At 38.2% G+C, this 16,408-nt stretch overlaps 1 protein-coding gene across 3 annotated transcripts in view; it reads right to left on the bottom strand.

Moving 5' to 3' along the window:
• Nucleotides 1-966: 966 nt before the first annotated feature.
• SLC44A1 (solute carrier family 44 member 1) overlaps nucleotides 967-16,408 on the bottom strand; it is a 69,527-nt gene continuing 54,085 nt past the window's right edge. The window contains exons 10-17 of one of the 3 annotated variants that reach the window (XM_030004402.2): nucleotides 15,609-15,774; nucleotides 12,274-12,430; nucleotides 11,937-12,020; nucleotides 10,783-10,920; nucleotides 8,782-9,018; nucleotides 7,139-7,219; nucleotides 6,938-6,995; nucleotides 967-4,909 (exon numbers count right to left, since the gene is read on the bottom strand). In XM_030004402.2, coding sequence (XP_029860262.1) covers nucleotides 4,857-4,909; nucleotides 6,938-6,995; nucleotides 7,139-7,219; nucleotides 8,782-9,018; nucleotides 10,783-10,920; nucleotides 11,937-12,020; nucleotides 12,274-12,430; nucleotides 15,609-15,774 — 974 coding nt within the window. In that variant the 3' untranslated portion in view covers nucleotides 967-4,856. Of the gene's footprint in view, nucleotides 4,910-6,937; nucleotides 7,220-8,781; nucleotides 9,019-10,782; nucleotides 10,921-11,936; nucleotides 12,021-12,273; nucleotides 12,431-15,608; nucleotides 15,775-16,408 lie in introns of all 3 variants that reach the window. The other 2 variants (XM_030004401.2, XM_030004404.2) reach the window with 2 other exon arrangements.

Below are 16,408 nucleotides of genomic sequence, written 5' to 3'. Positions count from 1 at the left end.
TGTTCAAGAAACAATGGACTAGTGATGTTTAGATTTAGTAAACAGTATCTGCACAGGCAAAGCCATGATTTAAAAAACAGGGATGCTGTTAGGTATCTACTTTTAGATCTTAAAAGTGTTTCTTAAAATGACTGTGCCATGCTCAATACAGCGTGTAAGATGCACTCAGAACCAAATGATCACTGGATGGTGATGATAAGTATATGTCTGCTACATGCATTTTATTCTGACTCTATAACATACATTCACAGAATACATCATAACCACTCAGAGCAAACCACTAAAGTGCATGCCCTGAGGGCACATTAAGTATGTTGTCTCCAACACTGGCTGCTCAATTGCCAGAACACTGATACAGAAAGGGCTCATTTTTGCTTTATATCCCCATTTTGTGCTGAAAGAGTAAGAGCTAGCATCCCCTGCTCCCTCCATGAAAGGGAGCACTGTGGAGCAGGCTAATTGCCTGCTGCGAAAAAAGCCCTTTCAGAAAGAAGTAACCACCCTGAGAAGGTGCTGTACAGAAACGCAGGGAGCAAGTCTTGGATTAACTCTTGGGTAAGTGGACCTTTGTACTGGGTTAGGCTGGGATGGAGTTAATTTTCTTCACAGCAGCCTGCATGGTGCTGTGTTTTAGATTTGCGACCAAAACAGAGTTGATAACACAACAATGTTTTACCTGTTGCTGAGCAGTGCTTGCACAGGGTCAAGGCCTTCTCTGTTTCTCACTCTGCTACCCCAGCAGAGTAGACTGGGATTGGGCAAGAGGGTGGGAGGGCACACAGCCAGGAGAGCTGACCTGAACAGACTGAAGAAATATTCTATACCATATAATGTCATACTCAGCAATAAAACTGGCATGTGTGTGTGTGGTTCCAAAGTAGCCATTGCTTGAGATTGGCTGGGCATTGGTCTGCTGGTGGGAGGTGGTGAGTGATTGCCTTTGCATCACTTGGGTTTCTTTTTTTCTTTACTTAATGAACTGTCTTTTACCTCAACACTTTTGTCCTTCCAATGCTCTCTCCCATCCTGCTGGAGCTACTGAGCAAGCAACAGAGGAGGGGCTTACCTGCCAGCCAGCATCAACCTACCACAACGTGTAACTGGGTTTTTGACTTTAAGTTCTCCCTTCTATGATATGCTTTCCTAATGCAGAAAGCCCTCGGGTTACCATGTGAAGCTAAGGCCACACGTAAAGCCCCATCCTGTTTTTGGCAGCTGGGAGTGTGAACACAAGCTACTGGAAGGCTGAAGATGCAATTCTAAGATGGCCATACCATATGTTTAGTCTAGCTGTGGAGCAGCACTGAAACTGTAGAAGTGATGAGCTGCACTCCTAACCACAGCAAGCACAGTGATGGAGTGATATCATACAAAAAAATCCACCTCAGAACTTCAGCTCAGCACTCAACTCCCCCTCCTATTCAGTCCAGGTGATATCCTGCATCATTGCCTCCGGAAACTGAGAAGGCACGTACTAAGATCGGTGGGAGAAAGGGGAGCTGACTCTCTGCCACTTGGCACTCCATTGCTGAAAGAGCAATACAGAAATGAGCAGTAAAGGAACAAAAAAAAAATCTCTAGGGCTGGAAGAAGCAATGAAGGTGACACACTGCTGCTCAACTGCCAAGTAGAGAGTAAAATAATGTGGAAAAAAATTAAACCATTTAAAGAATGGCATGCCTTTTTTCCTTTGAAACCTAGCTGATCAGAGGCTATGATGCAGATGGTCTGCAGAAACCAAATGCTGGGAACCAGTAATCCCATTGACTTTGTTTTGAAACCCAAATTGTCCAGCCTGAATCTCCAGTCCTCAAGCACTACTTGTTTCAGTGGACTTTGCAAGGAGATGATTTCTCTGTCTCAGCTGTCTCATTTGCTGCTCCTGCAGTGTTACTCCCAGTGCAGCATCACTCTCTAGTTAGTCTAGACTGCTTCCCACAAAGCAGTCCATATACTGGCTTTAATAACCAGCTGGCAAAGAAAGTACTTAATCCATCACAACTGGCAGACCCCAGCACCGCTACTGCCAACTACGTATTTACATGTCAAATGTTCTCCCACTCCACTATCCCCACTAGGGAAGGAAAGCAGAGTCTAAGTTTGTCCTGAAAGGTTGTCTCTTCAGACATCAGTCTTCTGCTTATCTCCTTGCACAAGACAGAGCTGGAAGAGGGCAGCTTGTAGTTTGGTTGCAAATGAACTTCAAGGACATTCAAAAGCTTTAAAGGGCCACTGGAAAGCCTGCATGTTGATGGAATGCCTTTTTGGCATGACTGAAAAGCTGTGCATGCCAGATATACACTCAAGAATGGTGCACACGATTTTATTAAGAACTTTGTAATGATATAGATTTGTCACTTAAACATTACAACTACGCATAGAAAAGTGTTGCCTGTATCTCTTAAACACCATGTAAATAAAACAAATTTATTTTTAAAACAGGATAAACTGCTATAAAAATGGTGCACAGTCAAGTCATATAAAAATACAAAATTCGTTTCCAACTGCAGTCCTAGTTGCAATTACAGAGAAAAGCCCCCACCCAGGACCTCCAGTGAGCGGAGAACACAAACTTGTGGAACTGGTCATGGCAGAAATTTGTTGTCAAAATGAGCAGAACCCAAGGCTTCAATCAAAACACCTCCAATAACTTCCAAACAAGGTGGAAATTAGTTTCTCTGGAAGCAACTGGGTATGCGGTAAGTCTCTTAGCTTTGGAATCCAGTTTCCAGGATTCATCTAAGCTAGTTTTTAAATTTCTGTTGCTAAACCCCACTGACCTACACGAATATCAGTGTTCAGTGCCACTGCTGTCTTAGACACTGGTACAGCAGGAATGCCTCCTCTCCATGAACTTAAGGCTGCTCCAATGCTTATTCTACATAATCTGACCTCTAACCTGCACTGAGGCCTCACCAGTGCTCCAGTTTGAATCCCCTAGGTTGAAGCTCTAGTCCAGTTAGCACTTAAATGGATGTGTAACTTAACAACTTCCATACTTAAGACAGCCCTCCTGATGTCAGTGGAGCTACTGATATGGTTCATTAAATGAGTGTCTAAGTGCTTGCAGGATTGGATAATTCTGACTCCCTGCCTCCCCAGTAGCTATCATTTCTAAATGTATTTTTATTTTCATACCTTTCATATAGTTTGGGTTCTGTGATATGAAAAGAGTAAATCCTTTTAATTGGCTTACTGAAAGAAAACTAAACAAATTTAAGTTATCAAATGACTTCTGGAAGCAGAAGTGAAATATTTCACTATTGCCAAAAGGTAAGAGCACTGGTTAGCTACATGATACTACATATTTTTTTTTAACCTTCGGCAGCAATTTAGAAGTCTGATTCTCTGAAAGGAAGCACAGATAACTTCTTACTTATTAAACCTTGATAACACGACTTGTGCATGTCTCTACCTAGACATACCTCCACTCCATCACAAAGCTTCTGTAGAAGGGCTTTTCTCTTTCAAAAGATTTTCTTGAATGGAGTGATCGAACCATTGAGGCATTATTTATTTGTACAGAGCTTCTATTTAGTGCAATAAGTTTAAAAATTCTGCTCTGAAATATTAACTTTACATTAACAAAAATAGTTTTCTTAAAAAAATTGTAACAAAAGGAGTATATAGCATAGACAGATCATGAATTCTTAGCAAATACACTTTTAAGCATTTACCATTACAATATGCTGAACAATTGAACAGTAGCATTCATATCTGGTGAGCTTCCAGACTGAAAAGAAATGTAAGTATATAATAATAATAATAAGAACAAGAAGAAGAAAAGAGCACGTTCTCTTGTAATTATTTGATAACTTTAGGTAACTATCCTGGCAATTACACTTCCAAAGAAATGTTTCTCTGCCCTTTCCTGTTTTAGCCACCCGCTACAGTACATACAAATATGGATGAAACGACAGGCAAGGAATGGTCCCTTCCACCTCCCAGAGCTCTCTGGCATTAAATGAAATGAAGCATACAGTACTTTTTTGTACAGTAGTACAGTTCATTTCTCTTCCCATCCTCAGCATCGTTGTATTTAGTCATGAATTAATCATGAGTATGGCTAAGACTGAGCTTTAACAATCTGTTATTTCAATTGCTCATATGGAGAATCCATACCCTTCAAAGAAGCACTGCTGAAGTGTGAAGGAAGCTACTGAACTCAGTGGGAGGATAGAGGGCAATGGGTATGAGGGATAAATAGGGTAAACCAGGAAGTTAATTGCATATAAAAATTATCTGTCCCCATTTTGTAGTTTCTGCTTAATAGGAGATGCAAGGGCTCCCACACACCTGAATACCTGAGGAGTTGGTTATTGTGGTATCTGATACTGATAAACAAAACTGTGCCCCGCCAGGGCTGTAAAGTAAAATGACTGCTTACAAACCCATTCGAACTGAATGAACTCTTACTGAAACCACCTTTTGAAAAACTAAATTTGAGAATTTTCTTGATTTGAAGGTTTTCCTTACATGTAACTGTCCTGAATTTAATGCAAATTTAAATAAACTAAACAAGTAAAACTCTTAGCAGATTAGCAGTGTCATGGGAAATCTGTCTCTAAACGCAGTCATCATTTCAGATTATCTTTACAGTGATACCTCCTCCAGATTGTAAAATAACAAGCAGATAAGAATCAACATTTCCATGACCACAATGAATAATTTAAAAAATGGAACAATGATAAAGCTGCTTGTAAAAGCCACCCGTATGAAAAGAGTACATGTTTCACAAAAATAATTGTTAAAAAAAGTATTAAATCCCTGTTCCTTTTCTCTGATTTTGGCTGTTTATTTTTATATATATATATATATGTGTGTGTATATATGTATATATATACTGTTTTGGAATGTCAATGGGTTCCAATATGGCTGGCTAGTTTCAAGATGAACTTGCTCCAGAGGCCTAGAAAACAAAGTCATACAGTACAGTCTTAGACAAATGCCAAAGGACAAGAAGAAAGTGAGTCAAAGGGGTCACTGGAAACCATAAAGAAAGAAGTGTGAAAAGTTTTTTTTTTTCTTGTGCCTTGATACAAGAACAGAAGGTCCAAAATGTTTCCTCATCTCTGATATTAATACCTATTTAAAATACAGCTGCACTTAGGGCATTTCACTTTTAGAACTAATTGTCATGTCTAAGAAATACCTGCATTTCAAGGAGAATGAAGTAAAACAGTATAGACTCTATTTTCAAAAAAAGAAGAAAAAAAAAATTCATCTATTTTTCAGACACCCAATTTTGGGACTACAGGCGCTACTAGTACAGAATAGACTTATGAATGATCCTATTCCAGATGTAATGGAGGCCTTTATCTGTACTTTGGGGAAAGGTATCAGAAATTTCATGGAGGTAACTGCTGTGTCGCATCCTTGTCAGGAAGTGATATCCTAGTTATTTCAGAATCTATTCAACTGGAGCTGAACACCCAAAAACGGAAGACCACTTGAGAAAACAAGGCCCAATCAGTTCCAAACAAGACAATCACATGAGCAGCAGAACTGGGAGTAATTCAGCAGGTGACACTCAGGCTGAGCCCCAAGTGCTCAGCATCTTCTCCAGCAGTCCCAAGAGGACTTTCAGCCAGTGCCAGGCTCAAGCACCTAGAGTCAAGTTTCTAAAAGAGCAAGACTACTCTTGACTTGCAAGTACTTGCTTTACCCTTTTACAAGATGGGGTCAGTAAAGGTTTTAACATCCAAGCTTTATGCAGTCAAGTACAGAAGTATAAGTAGCAGTCTGTGCTAGCACTGACAAGAGCGCAAGCGGAAAACCACTTAAGGTAAACCAGTTGTTTGAATTAGAGGTTAATATAAAAATTTGGACTGAGATTTTTTGTGCATGCGACTAGAGGGTTTGCACACCCAATTCTCAATCATTATAACAGCAGCTTTACATCTACAGTGCCACTCTGAAAATCCCAACATCAGTGTCTGTTTGAACAGCTAGAATTACTCCCAGAAGAAAACAGTAAATGAGCATAGAATTAGTTTTTTTTAGATAAACACAGCAGCATTTAGGCATAAGCAAATCTAGAAACTAGTATGCTATAATGAAATAGCAAACCACGCAAAGCTACACATCTATCCACTCTACAGCAGGAACCCATTCCAGCTTGGTCAAAAAGTACTCATGCAACATGGCTTCACATACATCATTGAAAAAAAAAAATTCTACTGTTAGCATACACTTATTTAGATTCCATTAAGTTAAAAAATTGTCCCCACAGTAAGGAACTTAGGCCCCAAATACTCTGAGAAAGTAATGATGGAAAAATATTCTATTTCACAAAGTCATATCGCACGATGACAAGTCATACCTTGCCCAGCCTGGCTCTCCATCATATGCTCTCAGTTCTCCACCTTCCAAACTTATCCTCCTATCTGTTATCTGTACCATGTATAGCTGTTCCTTATTCCAGGCTACTCAGACATGCAATGCCTTCCTAACAGGCACACCATAAGTAAAACAGGCTGCAGAAGCATAAATGATGCATTGTTCACTGTCTGTGTATCTGACAGTGTGAGATGGAAAGAGCACACAAGAGACAAGCAACATAAGTAGTTGGCAATAAAAACAAACAACTGGGAGAAATGTCATTTGAGCAGGTTGAAAGGAATCACCGTATCCAGTTCCTTGGCACTGTAGAAAATAATTTGGTGAGAGCTTTAGATGCCTGGTCCTACTTTGCAACAATGGATGTGCTCAGTAGTGTTCTTCAGGCTTTTACAGTGAACCCAAGATGAACAAGAATTGTTCAGCTCAGGGCTGAAAAGAGGATTAAAGCCAGAACAGCCCAATGAGTTCCAGAGCCACCTTATTTTGAGAGTACTCGGCAATTGGGGCTGTCTGTGTATACCACTAAGCATGCACTACTAATCCTAATGAAATAATACTGCATTTGTTTCATATGACACAGTTCCTTTCATCTTACTTTTACAGGAGATGGTCTCAGCTGTGACAAAAACTCTGCCATCCAGGTGATAGGCAAGCTCACAAACAGAAAAAGCAGAACATCTTGAGTGATACAGAGAACAAAAACTTCTCCTGAAGAAGTGCAGTCAGTAAAGACAAAGAGGGAGAAGAAGTAAAAGTGAAACTCTTGGAGGATCGCCACCTCCTCATCTGCACCTACCATTGGTTTTAGCTCTCTGCCCTCAGCTCCACCTCCCCGGCCAGCTTCTTTCATAGATTTCCTACTATTCTCCACAAACTCCTGGAAAACAGTAATGAAGTGAAAAGTGCTTTCTTAGCGCAGACTCTAAACATCAAATCTCAAGACAAAACTTCAAGATGTAACTGCTCAAAATGTCAACACAACTTGTTCCTCCCACTTCTCTTGCTCAGACTTGTCCACAAGGTATCAAAAAAGCCTGCTTAATAGCCATAAGGGTCTCCCTCATTTAGTTCTGGAAGCCAGACAGGTATTTGCCTCGTGTGCTGTTACAACTTTTCCATTTACCATACAATGCCCTCCTTTATGGGGAAGGAAGGTAGAAGGGTGGTTGTCAAAAAAACCCAAAACAAACAAAACCAAACCTCAGAGATCCCAGTTATTACAACCTATCCTGTGAACTATGTGTGATATTAGAACTCCATCAAACAGAGGCACTTGGAGATAATTACTTGCAAGGTCTTGTTGATTTCTCTAACTTCCCTCAATTCAAACTCTTAAATTTTTCACTGGATCACAGTCATCTGTTCACAAAGATTAGCAAAGGTGCTAATTCAATTTTATGTAATTTTTTTCCCTTAAAGGCAAGCATTCCGTAGCAACTTTCAGTAAACTTTACCTGCCAGTGTTTTGTGATACTGACTGCTGACTAAAGAAACCCACAATGCTTTTACGATTTATCTGTGCTGTTTTCCGAGACAGCATGCTGCATTTTATTCTTATTCTATGCTAAAAAGCAACCCATCAGCTACCGTTTTATTTATTATATACTCTAGATTCTGTAGTGTTTTATGAAAAATTTAACGTTAAGTTCTTGGCATGCTTTTCCAACAAGTAATCAGAAAAAAAAGTTATGCTAAGAAGTCATGAGGTCTTCCTCTAGCCTACACATGGGGGTACATTTTACAGGGACATATTCTACCCACTTAAAAACATTGTCAAGAAAATTACCTACTCGACAACAAAATGGAGGGCTTGAGCAGAAGAACGTTTACATCTTGGTCTCTAGCTACAGTGAACAGGGAATAAGATGGAACAAGCAAATAAGAACTGAATTGTGCAAAGGGCCTTGACATAGCATCTAGGCTCCAGGACAGAACATAAAACCTGTTGTTTCTGTGCATGACAGACTGACAGTCAAATTCTGGTGGCTGCCTTTCCGAAAGAAGAAAAATTCCAGTGTAGTCACTATCTGTGTGTGTGGTAGAATACTCTGATATTTTTCTCTTTCCCATCCCAGGAGAGGTCCCTCTTAGGAAAGTACAAAACCCAAGCTGTTACCCCTTGTTTTGCTCCTTTCCATTCTGCACTGTATCATTTTCAAGAAATGATACCCAAGAGTATGATTCTGCAAGATGACTGCTCATCTAACAGCCAGCAAATAGAAGCCAATACCAGTGACACCAAGGGAAGGAAGCATCGTTATTTATCTGATGCTCATCAGATCACACTGTTGGCTGATCAAGCCATGAACAAGACAGCAAGGTAACCCAGGGAAAAAAAAAATTACCATATTAAACTCAGCTAGTGAGTTAATTCCACTGTCAAAATACCCATTTTATGGAACCATATCCTTAGACTTACGAGACCAAGGGGAAACTTACCATGAGAACTTTATCCATGTAGAATTCCCTCCCAGGGCTCCCATCATTGTATTTTGTATCGATGGCAAAACACAAGAAAAGGACATCGACAACCATTTCATAAATGGACAGGAAGCAGTGAGCAACCAGGAATGCAAAGAGGCAGACAATGATGAGTGGCAGCACCCAGATGGTGTAATCTCGTTGGTAATTCAGCAACATAATCCCAGCCAAACCTGTACTGCAGACAATCAGGACCTGAAGAAGAAAACAGTAGACAACTCTAATGGCAGAAGCCTTTTGATCTTTTTGTTTTGGTTTGGTTTGATTTTATTTTTTTAACCTACATGCTTCTTGCTCTACCAGGGCTAGAACTAGAGGTTACAGATTCTAGTGGTAATGACAACTTTACCTGCTGGATTCCCCACAGCCCCAAGTGTAAATGACATTTAACCATTGGTCCAGCATGTGCAAATCAGAATAGTTTCAAACACATCCTTCAACACAAAAGGTATTTTTCAGAGCAAATTACATTTTTATACTGCTGTCATAGTTCTAGTGTTATAGAATATTCCTGTAAAAAAGAACTTTATCCTGTCAATTATAAAAAACCCAGAACTTGATGCTACCAATCAACTAACATGCAACTGGTTTTTTGGTTGGGGAGGGGGAAGAAGGTAGGCCTTAGAAGGATGGAAGTTTTTCATTTTGCTGGTGGGACCAACTTCCAAGCTTGTCTTATCTCTGTCTCATCTCCATACAAGGGAAAGTAGATCAGAATTCACATGAGGCACTTCATGTAACAGTCTCCACAGAACTACACTATGTGTGACGCCCTAACAAGTATTTCACTGGGTACCAGTTTGGTCTTTGGGAATAACAAAAGGACTAAAACAATTGTTGTGGCCACTCAACATTTTGAACATTTCTGAACCTATTATTATGAACTGCAGCTAAACAGGAAACTGTAAAATAGGTCATCTTTACTGCATTATGAAAATACCACGTTGGACTGGTAAGGGAGACAGGCTAGCAGCCTAGCACTGTTTTAGCTGATACTGTATTTTATATACTGCACTGTTCATTTTAACATTTCTGTCATCTGTGCATTTGTCTAATAATTTGAAAGACATCTTTTCAGGGATGTCTTTTCCTAACACCTTTCAGACTCCTCCATAAAACCAGGTTACGTAATTCCATCGTCTCCCAAGCACCTATATCTTCATTATGTGTTTATTTCTTCTCACACCTTATTGATTTAATTACTGGATTAAAAGTTCAGCCCACTGTACTCGACTTAATAAAAGTAGAGGAATGTAGTAAGGAAGACAGTTCAGTCCAACCAGTGTCTGAGTGCTTAGCCACAGGTGATTTAAGTGTATTGGCATTAATTGTTTTAGTAAATAATGGCACAAAATCCTTCAAAGGACAGGAATAACTCACTGGATTAAGTTTCCATAAAGTAGATCTTCATCAGCTGGAGACCCAAAAAGCTGACTGACCACAGCAATTATTCTAGTCTCCTTTTAATTCTGAGAGTAGTTGCTTAAGCTGGCAGTTCCTCATAGCAGGCTTCTGTACTACCTTCCAGTCCAATTTTGTCATAAATGGTGATCAATAATGTGTCAATTTTCAACATAAACCTGGAGAGCCTTTACTACTTACTAAATAGAATTTAGAGGAAATGCTTCCTTTCCTTACAATTCTAGGTTTTAACCACAAAACCAATCAAAAACTTGGAACTTCCAATCACCTTTCTCTTGACTCCCTAAAAATAAATTCATGCAAAAGGCGTCATCATCTTCAGCTATTCCTTTCTAATCACTTTTACTTAACATAAGTGGATCATCTGTTTATCCTCCCTATCCTGGACAGTCCCTTCCTGACATGATGCAGCTAGATGTGATAAAGTGCATGCTAAGAAACAGGAATTTTAACGCATTTTGTATTTGGGGTGCAAGCCATTGCTAAGGAAAGCTTGGTACTATGTAGGTCCATAACAACTGTATACAGCACACATACCTTTCCTAGAAACAGCATAAAATCCCCAACTGTGTTTATGGCAGCCACTCGCAAAGCATTTTCCACTAGAATAACAAAGGCATCCTTTGCTGATGTGCAGAAGTTGGTGCTGTTGATAGCTGTGGCTGTATATGCGTTCTGGGAAAAGGAGATTGAAAATTTACTCATGGAATGATCATATATGTCAGACGGAGCCAGGGGAAGGAGGGGTGAGATACAGCTTCTGAATAAGTCACATAAGTCATATGATGCTAATGAACAAAGATTCCCTTGAGAGTTGTTGAATCAAGCAGTATGTACCAGCTGACAGAAGCCTATACGAGGTAGAGAATTCTATTCTCCTCCCTTGCTCATCATTTATGCATTAACAAGTTTATTCCAAAAAACTAATTAAACAGAATTTGCAATACCTCTGCAGGAGGAGGTGAGCAGTGGCATAACTACAGCAATTAAGTAGTTAGGAAAAATATTCTGGAAATATAGAAGAGTTTGAGAGTCATACAAGCCCACCAAGATAATTTCTAGATACTTCACTAGACTGCATTCAAGGTTAGCCAGGACAATTTTCAAGGATTACACTGGGGGTTTTTAAATGCTTTCTTCTGATTTTACTTTCTATATTTCCACAAGCAAAAAAAATGAACAACAGTGAAAAAGATATTTATGTATGTATTTAACAGAGGTGGAACCACAGGCTAATAAAACCTCTTTTATAAAGGGGCCTGACAAGCTAGTGTGTTGCAGCTTGTGTAGATGATGATGACAATGTGATGTTATGTACAGTTTTTCAGCTATGTGAACCTTAAATATTGCACCTAGAAAAGCTTCACTCTCTTTTCATAGCAAACATATTTTGAAACTCAGATGTAGTTTGACAGAGTGGGCATAAGGGGGAACATCTCCAACCACTAAAGAAATTGTTATAAAGTTGAGATAACATATTCACAAAGATGAATACTGGCTATTTTTCACCTTTGCAATGTAAACAAAGACTAATGTAGTGATTTGCAATGTAATTTCAGTAATGGAGACAAGACTGAAGTACTGTCATTCAAGTTCAGTTCCAAAGTATGATATGTGTTAGCCTCAGACTGCATTCTGGGAATATATATATTATCAGCCCTTACATAAAACTTGAATATTGAAAATCTTACCTGATTTAAGTAGGTCAGGCACTTTTCTAGACACCAAAGGCAGCAGATGCAGGCTTTAAGCATACAGCGAGCACAAGCATTTTCCTAGAAAGCACAGAATGTGGGGAAAAAGATATAAAAAGTAAAACCAACAGACTTTAAGAAAACAGTATTCCTTTGTGTTTCAGTAACTGATACTCAGCTTGGTAACTTAAGCAGTGCTGCTCAATCCCACAGTGCTTTAAAGACCAAATATTCCAAAACAAGACTTTCAGCCTCCCACACAGATAAAATTAAATTAGATGTAAACACATCATGTCTTGAGTTTCAGTAAGAAAATGGAAACTATTTCTCTTACTTTTCCTTTGAGTTGTGTATGAATATACATAAGGATCATTCGTGGTATCTTCACTAGTGTGATAATGAAAGACCCCTTTGCTACTGTTCCTAGGTGGTAACAAACAAGGCGATTAACAGATGCCAGAATAGGAGTAAACGGCAGATTCCTTTTCTCCCTGTTGAAAAGAGAAAAATAATAAAGGAGAACGATCAGTATGTATGTAATACCATCTAGAAGTGCTACAAATTCCCAATAAACTAACATGCCAAAGGAGTGTATTATCCTTATACTAGCTTTCAGGGTATATTGTTCACTCCACAGTGACTGTCTGTGCAAGTCACAGTTTTGGCTCTAATGCAGTAACAGGAATAGGATAAGGAATCAGTATGTCTTAAGGGTAGTCTTACTAGCAGTTGGCTGCATTACCACTGTCACCAGCTAGCAGTTTCTATACAACTACATTTGATGGTGTGCAATTCAAAACCTTCCAAAAAAGTGAGAAACAATGTTAATATTTTATTAGTCAGATTACTGATAAACTTGCTTTCCCCTTCTCTCCTGTTCTGTTGGACATCTTTGTGGAGACTTTGGAGTATAGGGTATTACTGCTTTCATTTATTAGGTAAATTCTTTCCTCAGATGTTTCACATTTCTGATTTAGCTATTATATCCTCAAGGAACCAAGTACTAAGCCTTAAAACAAGCTATTTTATTGCAACGTGGCTAGAATATTTTTGATCTATCAGATGAATACTCACTTGCACACCTTTGAAGCAATTCCCTCTTAAAGTTTTTATTTATATTTCCCGTCAAGGAAGCCACTTCTGTTTCTCTCTCAAAGAACAGCTCTATTCAACACTTAAAGAATGGCTCTTTTTCTTTATTAGAAATATTAACATAACGATAAGCATATTAAAGGAACAAGTGCTAACATTCCAAACATAAAATATCTCCCCAGCTTGGGAGAAAGTTACTTTCATGTGAGTTGCATTCAAAAAAGATAAAAAAGCAGAGTCTTCATTCCATGAAACTAACATCTGCGTAACTTAATCCTGAGATGTTAATAATTAAAATAGGTTTACCCTGTATTTTCTTCCAATTAAGTTTTAGAGCTCAGGTGGGGGAAGATAAATTCTATTCCCCTTTGGGCACAATCACATAAATGGTCTGAGCCTTACACCCAGGCAACCCAACCACTTCCTTCTTTTGAGGTAAATATAACTGAGGGCAGAGTCTGCAATGCAGAACACCATGAAGTCTGTTATTGCCCGAGTTGAAAGGAATCCATCCGGCTAAGCTGAATGAACAGTGAACATATATAAAACATTTCTCCATGGGTAACTTAAATCTCATTTGCTGTGGAAAGCTGTTAATACACGAAATAATGGGGAAGTCCAAATTAATGCCCTTTCTAAGTCACTTTCTAGATTAGGTTTGTACCTTAAAATACAAAAAAGGGTAGTAGGAGGGAGAAATGGGTATTTACTACCTTAAAATAAAACTCCTGTTATGGAATGATAGGGTACAGTTAAAAGAAAAATCGTTTACCCTCAGGTGATAGAAAATACATAAACTTACAGATGAAGCATATATATTGCCAAGCGATCTATTTAAATGTGAAGCTATCCTCTCTCCTCTGTATTTTCCTAGTTCTTTACTCCATCTAGTTTCATTATTCACAAGATTATATCTGTGTAACATCTTGTAATAGCTTCATAGATGTATTTCATTGGTATACTGGAGGACTTAATCATTAATAAAATAACAGAATTTCTGTCAGCACAGTAAATTAATTCCTTGCCTTTGAATTGTTCTAAAGACTAGGGCAGATAAGGAGTCAAATGTAATTCAGATAACAGTCTCAATTAAAAAGACAAACGAATTAAACATTTGTGATCTGAATCATGCACTTGAAAAATATCTGCATGCATTATTTAAAACACCATTTAAAAAAAAAAAAGACTCTTAAAAGCACATGGCAAGAATAGAGTATGGTTGCTGGATATCACGATAAATTTTTATATAGGATATTCTTCATATGAAAGGCTGCAAAAAACACTAGCTGAACTACATGTGTATTTAGGATACTAATGCTTTTTTTCTTGGGGATAGCATCATGCCAACATCTTGGTTTTTCTTTCTTAAGTAAACCACCACTGCTAAATATCTTGTCAACATCCTCTACTCATGTTGCTCTTTATCCTGAGGAGTTGTATTTTTATTGTTTGGAAAAGACTTTGAGAACATCTGAAATAAAATTACTTATCTAGCTCCTGAACAATGATATGGTGGGGTTTTAGGGGTTTTTTTGAAGAAATGTATCATGAACTACTAGATCTAGGATGACATGTGGAGAAACTTCATTAAACTGTACTTTTACAAAACAGGTATTATTGTACTTGCTTCTTTTCCTTACCAAAAATATTGCCATAGTTCTACTCTACATACCAGTATGTAATACTTCAGATCACTGAAGTACCATTTATTCTCATGAAATATCAACAAAGCATCTGATACCACTTTTTCTGAAAAATTTGGGTCCTACATGGCTAAAATAAGAACTTTAATTTTCACTTATTTAAAGTAAACTTAAGCAATCTTAATTTCAGAAAAATTTTCAAATACTAAAGACTAAAACCCCAAAGCTAAGTTTGCGATTCTGAAATAATTTTCTTACCTCTGTGAAGCAAAATTCTTGTGCCTGAAGGTTGGTAAAACCATTGCTTAATAATTAGTATTGCCTTCTTAAACAGCTAGCAGATACATGCAGAATAGCCAGAGTAAAGTATGCCCTGATACACAATTTAGTACACAAACATAGCAATGAAATATGGAGCTTTAATGCACATATATTTTGTATCACTTTTTATTTGTACATGATCTTGTCAGAATCCATATGTAAATGATGAATCGAATAAGATCTTAAGTAATCTTGTGTAAGAAAGATTAATGAAGCACTGTAAATAATTTAAACAGCACTGTTTTGCAATTAAGATAATAATCAATTACTTTCAATATTTTTTTAATCTCCACCAAACTTATCAGCATTAATTATTAGCATCACAGATGACTTTCCAGGTGCATCCGGCTTTGTAAACAACCCTCTGTGTCTGTACAAAGTGCACAAGGTACAAGGCAAACAAGACTTCAAGTCCTAAATATCAAGAATATCATCTATAACCACCAAACCAGATTATTTTAGAACTTGATATGATGTTAAAAGAATCAATACAATTTCAACTGCTCTCCAGCTTTCAGGACAGAAGCAAGTATTCTCACCAGAAGCTCTGTCCCTCATTAGTTCCACTAATTCCATTTCTAGGCTACTCTCAGTAGACCTAAGCTGTTCTTACCTTGTAAAATAGTATGTCACAACAGCCCCTGCTACTGTCATCTGCTGACAGGCTAGGATAAACTCGCTGATCCAGATGAGTCCCACTACATGGTACCACCACATGTATTTCAAAGGACCTAACATCCGAAATTCAACAAATCCTTCTTCATTTGGGACAGGACTACCTAGAAATAAATGAGGGTAAAAAAAGGAAATGGTGCTTACATCATCTCAGAAAGAAGAAAGCATATGGCACCTGGCCCTATTTGCACAAAGATTTTGTTTAACTGGTATCAGTGAAGATACTGAGTGCATGTAAGGCTAAAAGCACAAATTAGCCTTTGCAGAATCAAGGCCAATTGAAGATTTCCATCAGTAAAGTATAATATCAGCCTAAGTTCTGCTACAAATTTAGTCCCTGTGCAGTGGTCTTTAACTCACAGAGTGAAGCATGGGACTGAGATTTAACTTACTTTCAGAGGCAAACATTTTCTGCACATAGGTCAGCATGTAATGAAAACTAAAAATTTCAACAGTAATGATAACAAGAACACGTGAATTCTATTACCTCCATCCCTCACTAAGAATTCAGGCTATGAAATATAAAATACTTACCTTGTCTTAACCTGAAATAGCTCTGTCACCTGAAACACTGCTACTTTTGGATCGGCAGTAAACAATAAATTTCAAAAGTCTAAGGTTTTAATAATGAATGATGGTCTCTATTTCCTACAACTTACTGCAAAATAACACAGACATCTCCCATTTTGAAAAGGAGTTGCTGGGTTTCTCTGCTGAAGTAACTAAGACTGGACCTAT

Source organism: Aquila chrysaetos, chromosome Z (assembly GCF_900496995.4).
Source record: "Aquila chrysaetos chrysaetos chromosome Z, bAquChr1.4, whole genome shotgun sequence".
NCBI lineage: Eukaryota > Metazoa > Chordata > Aves > Accipitriformes > Accipitridae > Aquila > Aquila chrysaetos.
Note: the sequence above shows the minus strand (reverse complement) of the source record. Positions and strands in the feature narration are given on the sequence as shown.